We start from the raw sequence: 14,534 nt of genomic DNA, 5'->3' as shown, positions 1-14,534 counted from the left end.
TGAATCATATGTAACCTAAATAAAAACTTTCAAATAATTTAATGAATATATAATTTTGAATCATAGGTAACCTAAACTTTTGAAGTGATTTGTCAAATAGGAACTAATTTGTCTCTTTTCTAAGACTATATGTATGCACATGGTAAAACATAATTTTAGAAAAATTCAAACCTGCCATACACTTTAATAACAAAAGAAATCAAAATGTGGCATACACTTTAATACAAACAATAAACATACATAGTGCATAAACTCGTGCGAATGCAACATTTCCAAACAAAGAAATCTAGAAAACCCTAAACCCAAATCCCTCTAAATCCAAAAAATCATAAACTAAATATAGAAGCTTACCTGTTAAAGTGGATGCTACAACATTGTCTGCTTCTCTTCTATTAACGGTTGTGGCCCTAAACCCTACCCATTGATATCTTTTGTTGTCTTCTTTTCTCCCTAAACTTGAAATCCAAAATATCAATTCTTCAACCTTAAATCGTTCAGTCTTACCCTTATCCTGAAAGCTTCAATCATCCAACAGTAAATCCTAAAATGTTAATCCCAATCGATTTTCTTTTTTTCTCCCTAATCCCAATTGATCCTTTTTTCCTTTCCTTAATCCCTAATCCATGTTTTATTTTTTTCCTTCTAAACCCGTCCAAACCTTAGATCCTTTGACTCCTCATCCAACTTAGCAAGTTAACTAGCCATGTCACTTATCCCGTTAGGCCTGTAACGAAAAATGTTAAGGGTGACTAATTTGTCACTTTTCGATAACATTAGTGATTGATTTGTTATTTCTTTGAAAGTTGAGTGACTGTTTTATTATTGAGATCAAAGTTGAGTGACTGTTAGTATACTTTATTCTTTTTTTAATTTTATTTAAAAAATCCCAAACTTGCTTAATTTTCTGTTTGAATTTAACTTGACAGCATTGATGGTTTGGGTTGAACTCATTACCAAAACGCCGAAATCTGTATTCTCAAATACCCTATGACCATGGTAAATTATTATTACAACAAAATACAATAATTTTCCTGGACGGGTAGTTCAGTTGACACTTGCTGCCAACTTAGAAACAGAGTAGATAACTCAATTTCATATGCAAACGTGGCAAAACCCGGTTGGTTCCTAATCATCAATCTTCCTTTTAACAAACACCTCACGTCCGTATCAGAATCCAACTCCAATCTTACCACTCACTTTTAATTAATTTCCTAAAATATCCCTACCGGTCCCTTCCCCTGACCCAAAAATTAGAAAATAAAGTTTCATATTTCAAAGCAAACTCCTTGCTCCATTCAATTTTATTATGCAAAAAATCCCCATATTTTACAACAACAACAATAATAATATATAACTATCTAGGTTTTTCTTCTTCCTAAATACCGCTGGCCCTATCCCATGAAAATAAATAACCCTAATATTTTTCCCTTCAATTTCAAGGCTCCAGGGTTTTGATTGTCTTCTATTTTTTAGACTATTGGCTTTGAATTGTTTTTTTGCTTCGTTGCAAAGATTGCTTCTTCTTTTTTTTGAATATTTTTTGAAGTTTTAGCGACTTGGTCTTTGTTTTCCGATAAAGTGATGGCTACTACGGGAGTAGAGGAGGTGGAATACGAGAGTGATCCAGAGGAGGTGAAGCGTTCTCTGGCAATGCGGAGGAGGGAGGCGGCCAGTGACGATGAGGAAGGAGAAAGGGAAGAAGAGAATAATGCTGAGGCGAGGATGGATCGAAGGGCTTTGATTCGTACCGATGAATCCGACGGTCAGGGCGGTGCTGCAGATTACGATGATGACGAAGAAGAATTGGACTTAGAAGAAGTCGAAGAAGAAGTTTATGATGAATACGAGGAAGAGGAAGAAGAAATTGATGAAGAGGAGATAGATGAAGTTGGTAAAGTAGAAGTGCGAGGCAATGTGAAGATAACTGGAGAAGATGTGAAGGAAGCGGTTGTGGATAATGGGAATGGGGATGTGGATGAAGGACTGGGCATTGATAATAATCACATTGGAGAGGAACATGAAGAGGAAAAGAAGGAGAATGAGCCCTTTTCTGTGCCCACTGCTGGGGTGTTTTATATGCACGATGATAGATTTCGAGACAATGTTGGCGGTCGTCATAGGTATTAATTTCATTTTTTCTCTTTATGGGTTCCAATTTTCTTTGGTTTTTTTTATAGCTGTTTAACTAATTAAGTAGTAAATATCAATTTACGGAAAGGTATATGGTGAATTTTCTATATGGATTGTCTGTTATGCCTGTTGTAGCTTCTTCTGTTTAATGATTGAAATTGGAATGCTCACTTGCCCTACCTTCCCTATGCGGATAATGGAAATTAAAATTTTTATACTCTTGAACTAGTGTTACATTTTGATAACTAATGTGCTAATATTAGGTTTTTGACACCTATGATGTTTATGCTCTTATGCTGTTTTTCTTATGTTCTGTTATCTTGAATTTTGATTTGGTTTATGATTAGTCAGGTTTAAGAAAATCGAAGGTTGTAGCCTGCATGGGAGCTGCTGCTTACCTGCACTTCTTAGCATGCATGAATGGTGATAAAACTTTAGTTCGTAGTTTTAACATTTGGGTTGAGGACTTGAATGTGGCAATCTAGATGCCCTTGAATCCTTTTTTTTTTGGCTTTAATTGTTCATTCATTTTAAGAGCTTAAAAGGTACCTGTTTTGATCTGGGAATGGGGTAGTTGATCTGGACCTCTGTTATAAAAAACTGAGCAGCCCAATATTATAGCAAATATAACATTATGTGGTCAGAACTTAGGCTCAGATTGTTACCTTGTTATTTGATGACATTATAACTTATGACTGCTTATGACTACTATATGAAGTTGCTAGTAATTCTGAACATATATTTTTTCTTTTTCTATATTGTCGGTACTATGACAACTATATGAGGTTTTAAGAACATAAGCTTTTATGGTCTAAATCTGTATTTATATCCATTTTTCTAATTTGTTTACCATTGATATATGAGGGTGTGAGTGTAAAGGCTGACTGCATGCATAGTCTATGTGCATATTTTGTAAAGACTTGGTGTATAATTTAACTGTTGGCCTTGTTAATGGGGACTGTTTGTATTGGTACATATAAATGCTGCTTTATTTCAGGTTTTCCAATGTTATTTACTATTTTTAATAAAATATATAAACTTACAAATACACTTCCATTACATGCATCTATATGTTTATATGCAAATATAGATTTTAAAAATGATAAACATTTAACATCTGAAAATTTCAAACCTCAAATAAATATAAAAAATTATTAATTATTGTGATCTAATGAACATGTATTATTTTGGATGAAATTATGAAAATAATAGAACTGAACATGAAAGGGAAAGCATTAGGAGTTGATAAAAAGAATACAATAAGAGAAAAGATTAAAAGAAAATTTAAAAGAAAAATCTTGTACCAATCAGTATGAGCAGTCCAGGTTGGTACTAATGGTGGAAAGGTACATAGATTTAGGACTCTGCTTTCATTGCTAAATACGCATTATGGTATATCTTTAAGCGTCAAGGTTTGTATTACCATGTCCTTGTACTGCCCATTTCCTTCAAGTTGCTATAAATGTTAATAAAGTTGTGTATCAACTTGATTTGTCCAATTTAGGCGAACACGTGGTGGAAGGAATTTGTGGGAATCCAAAGATGATAGGAAATGGGGACATGACAAGTTTGAGGAGATGACTTTGCAAGAAAAGCATTATGAGGAGGTAATGGTTTTGTAGATTTGTTGATAATCTACTTGCCTTGATTGGTGTTTCTTTTCCTTGTTAATCTCGTTTAATCTTATTTTTTTCCCTTACTGACATGTTTTTTCTTCTGCACTCAGGGAAGATCATCTAGAGGCAGGTATCGAGCTCAGAGTAAAAATCGTGGACCAGGTCGTGGTTATCGTAGAGGAAGTGGGTCCAAAGCATTTGGGAAAAACAACCACCAGAACATGGCTCCAAAGGTGGTGAGAGGGAGAGGACCTAGGAGGTATGAACCTAATATGAAAATCAGCGGTCAAGCACCTTCAAAACAGGGCAGACTGTGAGTATTCATAATCATATGCTCTTTCCCCCTTCAATTTTCCATCTCTTCCTACCATGACAGGTTTGAATGACATTGAATGAGTTAAATGTTTCAGGTCTGGAAAGCCTTGTGAGAAAACATCACAAGCCAATTCAGGTAGAGCTTCCACCCTTGCAACAAATGCCGATACTGTATCAGATCCTAATCTGAAACATATATTTGCGTCAAGCTTGAGTTCTGCTTCCCCACCTTTTTATCCATCGGGGTCTTCCAACAAAGACACTGCTTTAACTCAGAAGAAAGATGTGCATGCTGAAAGTGTGAGCAGGAATCTTTGCCCTTCTGTTACGGATGAGAATTTTTCTGCTTCACAATCTAGTTCATTACGAGGGAAGAACGTGCTTGATTCTCTCAGCATGGCAAAGCTTTATATTGATGATCCCAGCATGTCAGCTTCTGCGAAGCCTTTGACCAATGTGCAGATGGTACCTTCTGGATCTTCATTGGGTAATACTAGCCAACCCACTCAGTCCAGTGTACAGGGTAGAGGTGTAGCTATCCCAGGATTGAAGGCTTATCAGCCAGCTCCTCATCAGAACCAAGCCAATAGAGTTTCTTCACCAACACAGATCATTCCTGTTCAGAGAAATCCTGTTCAAGGTAGGGCTCAGTACTCTGTGCAAGGAGCTGCTCAGCAGCTGGGCCAGCATACTGGTATGCCTCAAGCTTTGTCTCCACCCAAAACAGCTATGTCAGTCAATTCCTATGAATCTGGAGAGGTTGAATCTTCAGAAACAAGTAAACCCTTGGTGAGCAAGGGAAAAAGCAGTATTCAAGGGGCTGGAAGAGGCTCTTTTCTGTACAGTGGAGCTCAGGTTATGGGACCAGCAGGGACTATGGCTGTTGGCCATGGTGATAAAAACTTTCCTGCCTTTTTGCCAGGTAAAGCTTTTCATATTTTTAGTTTTTTAATTTATCTGGAGGGGAAATTGTCTTACTTGGAAAAGTGCATGCTAAATCCTGGGCACCCTTTTTCTTGAATTTTTGTAAGGATTAAATAAAATGCTTTAGTAAATATCAGAGTAGTTTTCATCCCATTATTTTTAATGGCCTTTTGGCTAAATAACAAATGAACTTTTACCTCCTGATCATAGTTTGTTTTGGTTAGGGATTTCTGGGTTTGTGAGAGGTTGGAGTTTGTTTGACTTCATTTGTCTCCATTGTTAATTTATGGGGTGGGTGCTAGAGAATAGCTTTTATCCACTGAGTTGATTAGATTTAATTCTATTATTTTATAGTTTCTCTTGGCTATGCTTTCGTAGTTCCTTGTATTAATTTTTTTATAAGCTGAACTTCTCAATGTTTCTTGTTTCTTCTTCTAAATCATTGTTATGCAGTTATGCAATATGGGGGTCAGCACCCTGGTGGCCTCAGTGTTCCTGCTGTTGGCATGGCATTTCCTGGATATGTTGCCCAGCCACAACTTGGTTTGGGAAATTCAGAAATGACGTGGTACAACAACACTCTAGCCCTGTATATATATTCTCTGTGTGTGTGTGTGTGTGGATTACATCTGGTTTTCTTTGAGAAATGAGGTGTTGGTTAATTCAGTATCTGGCCAATTGGTTTTCTCATGGAGGAAGTTACCTCTCCATAATGAAACATTACTTAGACATTGTAAAGCTGCTTTTACACTCACCACATTTCATGTAAAGCCTTTTGCGGCTATAATGATTTTGACTAGTGAAAGGGCAAGGTTGGAATTGGTTTGATCATGGACATAATACCAAAGCAGTGCTATCTCTCTCTTTCAATTTGTTGCTTTCATTCTTGTAATTCTTATATATTTATCTGTTTATCTAAAAGCATTAACTACTCTTGTGTTCTTGTTTAGGTTACCGGTACTTACAAGTGCTGCTGGGGCTTTAGGGGCAACATATTGTTCACCTTATATCACTGTTGATGGGGCTTATCATGCTCGTACCTCTGGACAGACATCTTCAACAGGATCCTCAAGGTTAGTAGTATGATTTTGGTTTTCCCCAGCTTGATTTTAATAGCCTTGACTGTTATGTTTTCCTCGGGTTGCCAGAATGGGAGGGAAATATTAAGTATCCTAATTAGTATTGGGATCTAGGAGCATTGAACATTTTCCTTTTTGTTGTCAGTGTTGAATGGGAGGGAAATATTAAGTATCCTAATTAGTATTGGAATCTAGTGGGAATGTCTTTGCAGGAATCTAGTTGGAATCTAGTGGGAATGTCTTTGCAGGAAATATTAAGACATGATTAAATTGAGTTGAATTTGTATGGTTCTGTATATTAAATCTTGGTTGTATCATTGCACTGTCAGCTTTTTTTTACTTAGATTAACTGCAAAACAGAAAATAATTTTTGAAAGATGTCTAAAAGAGTCTGTTGGCTTGATGTTATTATTTTATCTCTTTAATGGCCTACTGATGTATTTACCTTTATTTTGTTATGTTTTATGGTATATTTGATGATAAATGTATCACATTTTCTACATGATTGGGGGGAGGGTTTGAGGGAGTTGAGGTGACAGACAATATTGCTTATTGTGTTTTATTCTATTAACAAGTCACATGTTGTTATTCTTGTTGCTTACGGACTGTTTTGATAATATTTAATCTCCTTTTGCAGCAAAGAAGAAAATTCTAACAAACCAAATAATGAATGGAAGCCTTCACAAAGACCTGGTAAGCAGTCCTCTTTTGTTTATCTTAGGTTTGATGGATCTTTTAACATTTGCTTTTTCCGTTCCTTATTTTAGTAGTTAATCAAGAATGTCTCTTATGCAGAGGCTGTGAGTGATGAATTTGGGCAACAACAAAATAACCCAAATAAGCAGCCTCGCAGGCAAGTTGAAACTCTTAAGCTTTTACCGTGGATTGGTGAAAAACAATTTCACTCTGTTTCTATCTTCTAATATATAAACGTTTTAATGTCTTACCCCTCATTTACATGCAGATACTCCGAGATGAGCTTTAGCAAGTGATTTACTCATTTAACATGGAGCCTGTCGCAGTAAACTGATAAAGGTTAAAAATTTTGTGATTAAAGTCTTTTATATCTTTGTGGATGTTTGGAATTTCTTATTCGTGAATTACTTGGTGGGCAGGCCTTTCTTTCGGGCCCTTTGTGATCTCTAGCTTTTGACCTGGACCACTTTGGGCCACAATCTGTTCCAGGATATTGTAGGTAATCAGACTTCATCCCTAGTTAGTGCTGCTTATTCTGTTTTGGATTTAAAAGTTCATTTTCTTTAGAAGAAAGTCATTATTAGTTCTTGGGTAATTGTTTCACGTCATAAATAGGCATGTGGCAAGTTGTAATATTTCTTCCATTATTCCAACTAGACCTTTTATGAGACAACTTAAGTTATAGAACAACTTAATGGTTGTTCCTTTTGGACCTTTTTAATTAATTTAAAATTTTACAGTTGTAATTACAGAAAAATAAAAGATTTATAATCTTATGTGCACATTAAAAAGATTGGAGGCTTAATTCCATTTGTTATTGAAGTTGAGGGTGTATTTGGTTATTAAGCCTTAAAAAGAGACCATATCTTCGGTAATTGGCAAAGGTCAAGGTCTTAAGCAATAAAGACAATCTATGGATATGTTGGTGGCATTTTAGAGAACTTGGCCTTGATTACATGGCCCATTGTTTTCAGGCACTTTGGACGTTTTTTCTAGGCATTTGATCTTAAAGGAGTTCAAATTCAGTATGTTATTATTCATAATATTTAATTTTCACCCATTGATTGTAGATGTCCTTGTTCGGTGATTCTAATAAGCTAAAATAACACACACTCTTGCAATTTCTTTCTGGCAGTTATATTTGACAAACGCCTGGTCGTGCTACATTCAGTTTAAGAATCTTATTGTGGCTTGATGGGTAGCATTCCCTCGTTTAAATTTGCGGTATGAATATATATGATATATTAGTAAAAAGAATGTATTTTTCTGCTCTTAGTTACAGTGCAAATATTACTAAAATTGCCGTTAATGTTTCTCAACAGGTTTTTCTTGTGGCTTGATTTTTCTAGTGAAGCTTGTGAGAAATTTAGGCTGGCTTCTCCATAAAAGTATGAACAGGAATTATTGTGCAGCAGCTGTTTGGTTGGCGAATTTTAGATTATTATTGTTATTTGCATAGATGGTGTTGATATTTGTGTTTGGTGAAGCTTACTTGGCTGCTTGTTGATGAGTTAAGTCTGGTGTTGGTGAAGCATAGATGGTTTTGGTATTTGTGTTTCTTACTTTTTATTATTTGAGCAGTGGATTCTTTAATTTAATCAGTTAAATGGGGGTGCTAAGTTGGTTTTGAAGCATTATTTTCAAAGCTCCTTGTTTGTTGTTTTTCTGTATTGAGTTTGGTTTTACATACGTAACAGGGCAAGCTTAGCTGATGATATCTCTTGGATGTTGTGAAATGTGATTAGCATTATAGCATATAGCTTTAGATTGAGTCCTAAAGTGGTTGATGAGTGAGTCACCTGATCTCTTGTGCTCTCCCTCCTGTATTGGATTTGCTTCAAGTAATCTCCCTTTTTCAAACTTGTTTAAAATAATTTTAAAATATAGAAATGGTTTATGTTGACGTTTTGTTCTATTAAATTATGTCCGTCAGTTAGCTCGAATGTTGATTCCATTGTATCTACATTTTATTAGAGGTATTGGTAGTTATTTTCATTTTATTGATAATATTAGATGACATATTCGGCTTAAATTATTTTTTTCTCATTATAAAAGGTTGTTACATTTTAAATTATACAAATATAATTCACTTTTTTCATTTTTATACAACATTATAAAACATCAAAGAAATCTTAATAAAAATTTCATGAATTGTAAAAAGTAAAAAATGATCATGGAACCAAAAGAGGGAGGAAGTAAATAAAAAAGCGTAATTGTTTATTTGTTGCCACCCAAGTCAAACATCTTTTTTTATCAAGCGCTCTCCTAAAATTGCCTTTAAATAGATTTAATCTGACGATGCACAACACAATGGAGCATACAGCTGTTTACACTTGAACAATCCCCATCTACCCGCCAACGGCCAATCTTCAAAAGTTTTTGTTTACAAAACCCGTTTAGCAGGTCCGATCCGTTAAAAAAAAATATAAAAAAAAATTCCAACCATTTTCGCTCTTCCACTCTCTAATATTTTCTTTAATGCAAGCTGAGATCAATCAAGAACAGAGATCAAAATCGAGAAAAAAAGAAAGGATATTCTCTGCATTACCTTTGAATCTTGTATCGTAAGCATGTTTTTTTTGTTTTACGTTTATGTTTAAGAGATATTAAGGATATTCTCTGCATTACCTTTGAATCTTGTATCGTAAGCATGCTTTTTTTTGTTTTACGTTTATGTTTAAGAGATGTGATCATTAGCTATAGTGCTCTGTTTTTGCTGGTCTTAATCTCCTATCATAGTTAAAAGTTTGATTTGTTGGTTTCTTGATTTTCCTTTACTAGGTTTTGTTATACTACCAACTTCCAAGTTCGTTACAAAGATGTGTTTGGCTGTCAAGACGATGTGAACGTTATGCAAGTTGAAGACCTTTCCTTTTTCTTCGGTTTTTGCACTTCTTTTGTTTCCTAAGAACTGTTTGGTTGCTGAGTAAATATATGAAATATTCTGATCATCCAAAGAATGTATTCTTGTGATCTTCTTTGGTTGTATCTAAACTTGAGGTTTCCTTCGAACCTGAGGGTATTTTTGAAAGTTTTGACGTGGCTTTTTATTAGTTTAATTGTTTAGTTGTTGAAAAATGCTAGGGAAAAAAAAATCAAACGAACCCAAATTTTGCTTTCCAATCTTATGGTAGTATTAATTAAATGTAGTCTCAGACGGCTTTAATTTGCTAAACTAATCCCAGGCTGTTGGTTTATGTATCTTTTTCCTTTCTGTTTTTTTACCTGCCTATACATTGCTTAGATTCTTCATTATTTTTGAAAGGGTACCTGTGTGTAACGCATGTACGGACATCGGATATAAGCCTTTATAGATCTTCCGTATAATAGGACTTCAGAAAAAAATTGAACATACTGGTTTCGGATATATACCCTATTCGATGCTCTTAGAGTAAAATTGATGCAACCATATTTTTTACTTTCACGCGTTATTAGATGTTGATGCTGTTGTCTGAAGAATATCAAACCTGGAGTTTATTCATTAATGCAGGTTTTAGTTTAGAAAGTTGTAGAAGAAGGTGCTTTGAGCATTTGGAGCTAGAAGGACAGTATTGGCCTTTAGGTGCTGTGTGTTTTTGGTATTAGCTAATAGTTGAAGAATGTTGATTTACCTTTTCAGCAATTTACTATTGTCGTAAGCTCATGGAGGAAAGTGTCAGCAAGGGAGCATCGTCATTAAGGCAAGGTGGTTTTAAGTCCAGTTTATCAGGAAGATCAACCCCAAGGAATTTTCCTACATTTCGGAGATTGATTTCAAGCTGGACTCCAAGAAAAGAAGCTAGAAATGGTACTGGTGGCATTCAGTGGTTTAGGAGCAACCGCTCAGTGTATTTGCTGCTTTTGATTTCCTTTTGGGCTTATCTTGGGTTTTATTTCCAATCCTGGTGGGCTCACGGTCATAGCAAAGAGGAATTTTTGGGTTTCAGTGGTGATCCAAGAAATAAGCTTGTGGATGCTGAACTGAACACACGACGAGATTTGCTTGCTGATGACAGTTTGGTAGCAGTGAGAAATGGAACTAATAAACCTCAGGTCTATAGTGACAGAAAGTTTGTGATTTTGGCAAAGGGAAATAACATTTCATCTAGGAAGAAAAGGAGTCAAAGAGCAAGATTTAGTTTGCACAAGATGCATGGTAAACCAAAGGCAACAATCAACATGGAAAATGGTGACGCCGAGGGGCAAGAACAGGCATTTCTGCTGAAAAATTCTACTTATGGATCACTTGTTGGTCCATTTGGGTCATTGGAGGACAGGGTTTTGGAGTGGAGCCCTGAAAAGCGGTTTGGAACATGTGATAGGAAGGGGGAATTTGCTCGCCTTGTTAGGTATAGAAGATTAGTGTTGGTATTTCACGAACTATCCATGACCGGGGCTCCCATTTCAATGATGGAGCTGGCAACAGAGCTTTTGAGCTGTGGAGCCACTATATCTGCTGTGGTTCTAAGTAAGAAGGGAGGACTGATGTCTGAGCTTGCAAGGAGAAGGATCAAAGTCATTGAAGATAGAGCAGATCTTAGCTTCAAAACTGCTATGAAGGCAGACCTTGTGATTGCAGGATCAGCAGTCTGTGCTTCATGGATTGGTGAGAGTTATTTATTGGAAAATTGTTTATATTTTTCCTTCAAAACCGAGTAATTGCTTTTGCAGATATGAAGATCAGCTATAATTGATTACAAGGTCGCATCATTTTACTTTTTAGCTGCATAGTGCCTTCTCATTTAACAAGAAAGTTGATTTATTATGCCATATCTTGTGTGTAATAATGCTTCCATTTTGATTAATGATTCATCTTTATACTAAATTTGCATATGATAACATGATCCAAAAGGAAAATCGATTTCTGTCTCAATAATTTTGCAATATTGCTGTTTATTTTCGATAGCCATATGCCTTGTTCAGGCCTTCCTAGAAAAGGTGATCATCTTTTATTTCTTAGAAAATATAGTAAACAATACGCATGCCTTCAGTTAGATGATCCGGTATGCCATGTTTCTAATGCTTGAGATGATACTCTTCCATGGACTTTTTCATTGGTTTTTGTCGGTCTCTTGAACTTATGTTTCATTGTCATTTCCCTTATACCTAAGAGTGGTGTAATGTAGATGCAATGTGTTGGTTTCAGATCAATATATAGCTCATTTCCCAGCTGGAGGAAGTCAAATTGCTTGGTGGATTATGGAAAACAGAAGGGAATACTTTGACCGGTCAAAGCATGTTCTACACCGGGTGAAAATGCTCATGTTCTTATCTGAATTGCAGAGTAAACAGTGGCTTAACTGGTGTCAAGAAGAAAATATCAAGTTGAGATCTCAGCCTTCTATTGTTCCACTTGCTGTTAATGATGAGCTGGCTTTTGTTGCTGGAATCCCTTGTTCTCTAAACACGCCATTGGCTAGCCCAGAAAAGATGATTGAGAAAAGGCGGTTATTACGAGATGCAGTAAGAAAAGAGCTGGGTTTGAAAGATAGTGATATGCTTGTGATGTCTCTAAGTAGCATAAACGCTGGAAAGGGCCAACTCTTGCTTCTTGAGTCAGTAAACCTTATGATTGATCAAGATCCTCTTGGAACTGGTTCTCAAGTTAAAAAAACATTGGATATAAGGCTAGATGAGTCAGCCTTGGCTAGAAAACATCATTTAAGAGGTTTGGTTAAAAAGTCATGCAATGCTGATGCATCTTGTACAAATTTGGTGTTTGACAGCAGAAGAAAACAGGAACAAGCTGTAAAAATACTCATCGGTTCTGTTGGATCTAAAAGCAACAAGGTACCTTATGTTGAAGCAATTCTACGGTTCTTGTCTCAGCATCCAAAGTTGTCAGAGTCCGTACTCTGGACTCCAGCAACTACACGTGTCTCATCACTGTATGCAGCAGCAGATGTTTACGTGATGAACTCCCAGGTGGATAGCTTGTTGATGGATGTTTTAGTGTTGGAAGTAAATTAGTATAGATGTGCGCTCAATTCTTTTTATGTTAATAACGTGCAGGGAGTAGGGGAAACGTTTGGCAGAGTGACTGTTGAAGCAATGGCATTTGGTCTTCCGGTAAGGAAATTATGTCTGATTTCGTTGTTTATTTTAGGGGACAAATTGAAACACATAGTATTAATTTATGAGAACAGGTGTTAGGCACGGATGGTGGGGGCACAAAAGAGATAGTGGAGCAGAACGTGAGTGGGCTATTTCATCCAATGGGCCGTGCAGGGAACTGGGTCCTTGCTGAAAATCTGAGGTATATGCTGAAAAACCCGACAGCAAGGAAGCTAATGGGGAAGGACGGACGTAAAAAGGTAGGAAAACAGTATCTGAAGCGGCATATGTACGGGAGATTGGTAGAGGTTTTAACCAGGGGTATGAGACGCCAAGTTGCTTCCTCTCGTTCTTTAATTGGTTTTTGAATCAATGCAAAATACTGAAGATTCCCCAATCTAATTCATTTGATTGATTTCTCTAATTTCTCCCATTTTGTATTGGAACTGAAAATGGTTTCATTCAACCAGGATTCATTTTTAATAAAGTTTTAAAGTGGAAGAGAAAAAATAACATTATTTTCAATACAATTTTTGTAAAAACTTTCAGTTTGTTAAGTGTCTCCAATAGAGGTTTTAAACATAAGTTAAACGGGAAGAAATAGATTAAGACTCGATATTTGTTAACGTAATTAAGATATAACAATCGTACTTTGTGGAACCTTACGTGAATGAATTTATTCAGCAATTGATCCGGATAACTTATTAGTTAAAATTCAACTTACCCTTACAACGATGAATAATTGTAGCCAATTACAATCATTCACTCAAAAATCCTCACAAATAAAATAAATTAAGAAACGTCTAACAAAGTGCAAAAATACAAAACAAAGATAAGTAAATACTCGACTTAAAGCACTCAACAAGCACACAACATAGTGCAATGGAATATCCGAAATTGACTTTATCTACAAAAACACCTCTATTTTTAATTTTTGAAATCTAGCTTCAACACCAAGGAATTTTAAACTAATTCAAAACTTTATGAATAAGGATAAGATTTTAAACCATTTAAAATTGCTCATTCACTCTAGAAAATTCGACCAATGGATAAGAATAAATCACCAAATATAAGGTTACTTTGTTGCACGAACCATCAATCATTTGTTGTTTAGATACCATTCAAAAAAATCATGCAAGTCACAAATGCCAACAAACAAAGACACTTTATTTGTCCTAAACTGCTATTCTATTTGATGTTTGAACAAATAATGAAACATGGGGATAGCCGGTTAAAGTTCATAACAATCTCTCCCTTTGACATTTTGACAAATCCCTTTAACAAATGATTATCATAAAACTATTGCAAAGTTATCATAGTACAAAATTGGTAAATGTCTCCCCCCTAATCATACCACCATGCTTCAAATAGAAACTCCTCCATTCAACATGCATACTTTGAGTATCACATTATCACAAAAGTGTTCATATTATCGTAAGCATGGAGTATAACTGAATTCATAAATAAATTATCAATCTCATCCACCAAAGCAAGAAAAAGAGTGTTTGAAATATCAACATGAGAAAATAAATTAAAAACTACCTAAGAAATAAGAAATCAACAACCATCATAGTCATGTAGCAACAACCATAAAATAATCAACAACTAGATACTATCTTCCCTTTTTAAGCAAACTGCCAAATGGGCTACCCTTACTAAGGCGTCTTATATTAATATGCTTGGTTTGTGAGTGCAACACTAGATTTTAAGAAATGTTGATTGCGTTGGTATTGTCACAATA

The 14,534-nt window shown here is 35.5% G+C and overlaps 1 protein-coding gene across 10 annotated transcripts; it reads left to right on the top strand.

The window, feature by feature from the left end:
• Positions 1–1,290: 1,290 nt before the first annotated feature.
• LOC107897151 (protein MLN51 homolog) lies at positions 1,291–13,217 on the top strand. Of its 10 annotated transcripts, XM_016822501.2 has the most exons (13): positions 1,291–2,120; positions 3,635–3,737; positions 3,857–4,059; positions 4,157–4,983; positions 5,439–5,553; positions 5,936–6,058; positions 6,702–6,757; positions 6,860–6,917; positions 7,029–7,099; positions 7,180–7,259; positions 7,735–7,785; positions 7,896–7,984; positions 8,083–8,472. In XM_016822501.2, exons 1-9 carry the CDS (start codon positions 1,582–1,584, stop codon positions 7,054–7,056), a joined length of 2,052 nt encoding a protein of 683 aa, XP_016677990.1. In that variant the 5' UTR covers positions 1,291–1,581; the 3' UTR covers positions 7,057–7,099; positions 7,180–7,259; positions 7,735–7,785; positions 7,896–7,984; positions 8,083–8,472. The 10 variants fall into 10 exon arrangements, with proteins under 10 accessions (XP_016677990.1, XP_016677991.1, XP_016677989.1 ...); XM_016822502.2 differs by lacking the exon at positions 7,735–7,785 and having other exon boundaries at positions 7,180–7,255; XM_016822500.2 differs by lacking the exon at positions 7,735–7,785.
• The last annotated feature ends 1,317 nt before the right edge of the window (positions 13,218–14,534 follow it).

The sequence above is a fragment of the Gossypium hirsutum genome, chromosome D03 (genome assembly GCF_007990345.1).
Source record: "Gossypium hirsutum isolate 1008001.06 chromosome D03, Gossypium_hirsutum_v2.1, whole genome shotgun sequence".
Classification (NCBI taxonomy): Eukaryota; Viridiplantae; Streptophyta; class Magnoliopsida; order Malvales; family Malvaceae; genus Gossypium; species Gossypium hirsutum.
This window is presented reverse-complemented; position numbering and strand designations above follow the sequence as displayed.

Bases quoted from the DNA above. Each gene is read 5' to 3' on its own strand.
- LOC107897151 (XM_041089823.1), top strand. From the start codon at position 9,239: ATGCAAGCTGAGATCAATCAAGAACAGAGATCAAAATCGAGAAAAAAA. The intron at 9,618-10,379 runs GTTGAAGACCTT...TTACCTTTTCAG, and splicing joins ACGATGTGAACGTTATGCAA to CAATTTACTATTGTCGTAAG. The intron at 11,346-11,885 runs GTGAGAGTTATT...TGTTGGTTTCAG, and splicing joins AGTCTGTGCTTCATGGATTG to ATCAATATATAGCTCATTTC.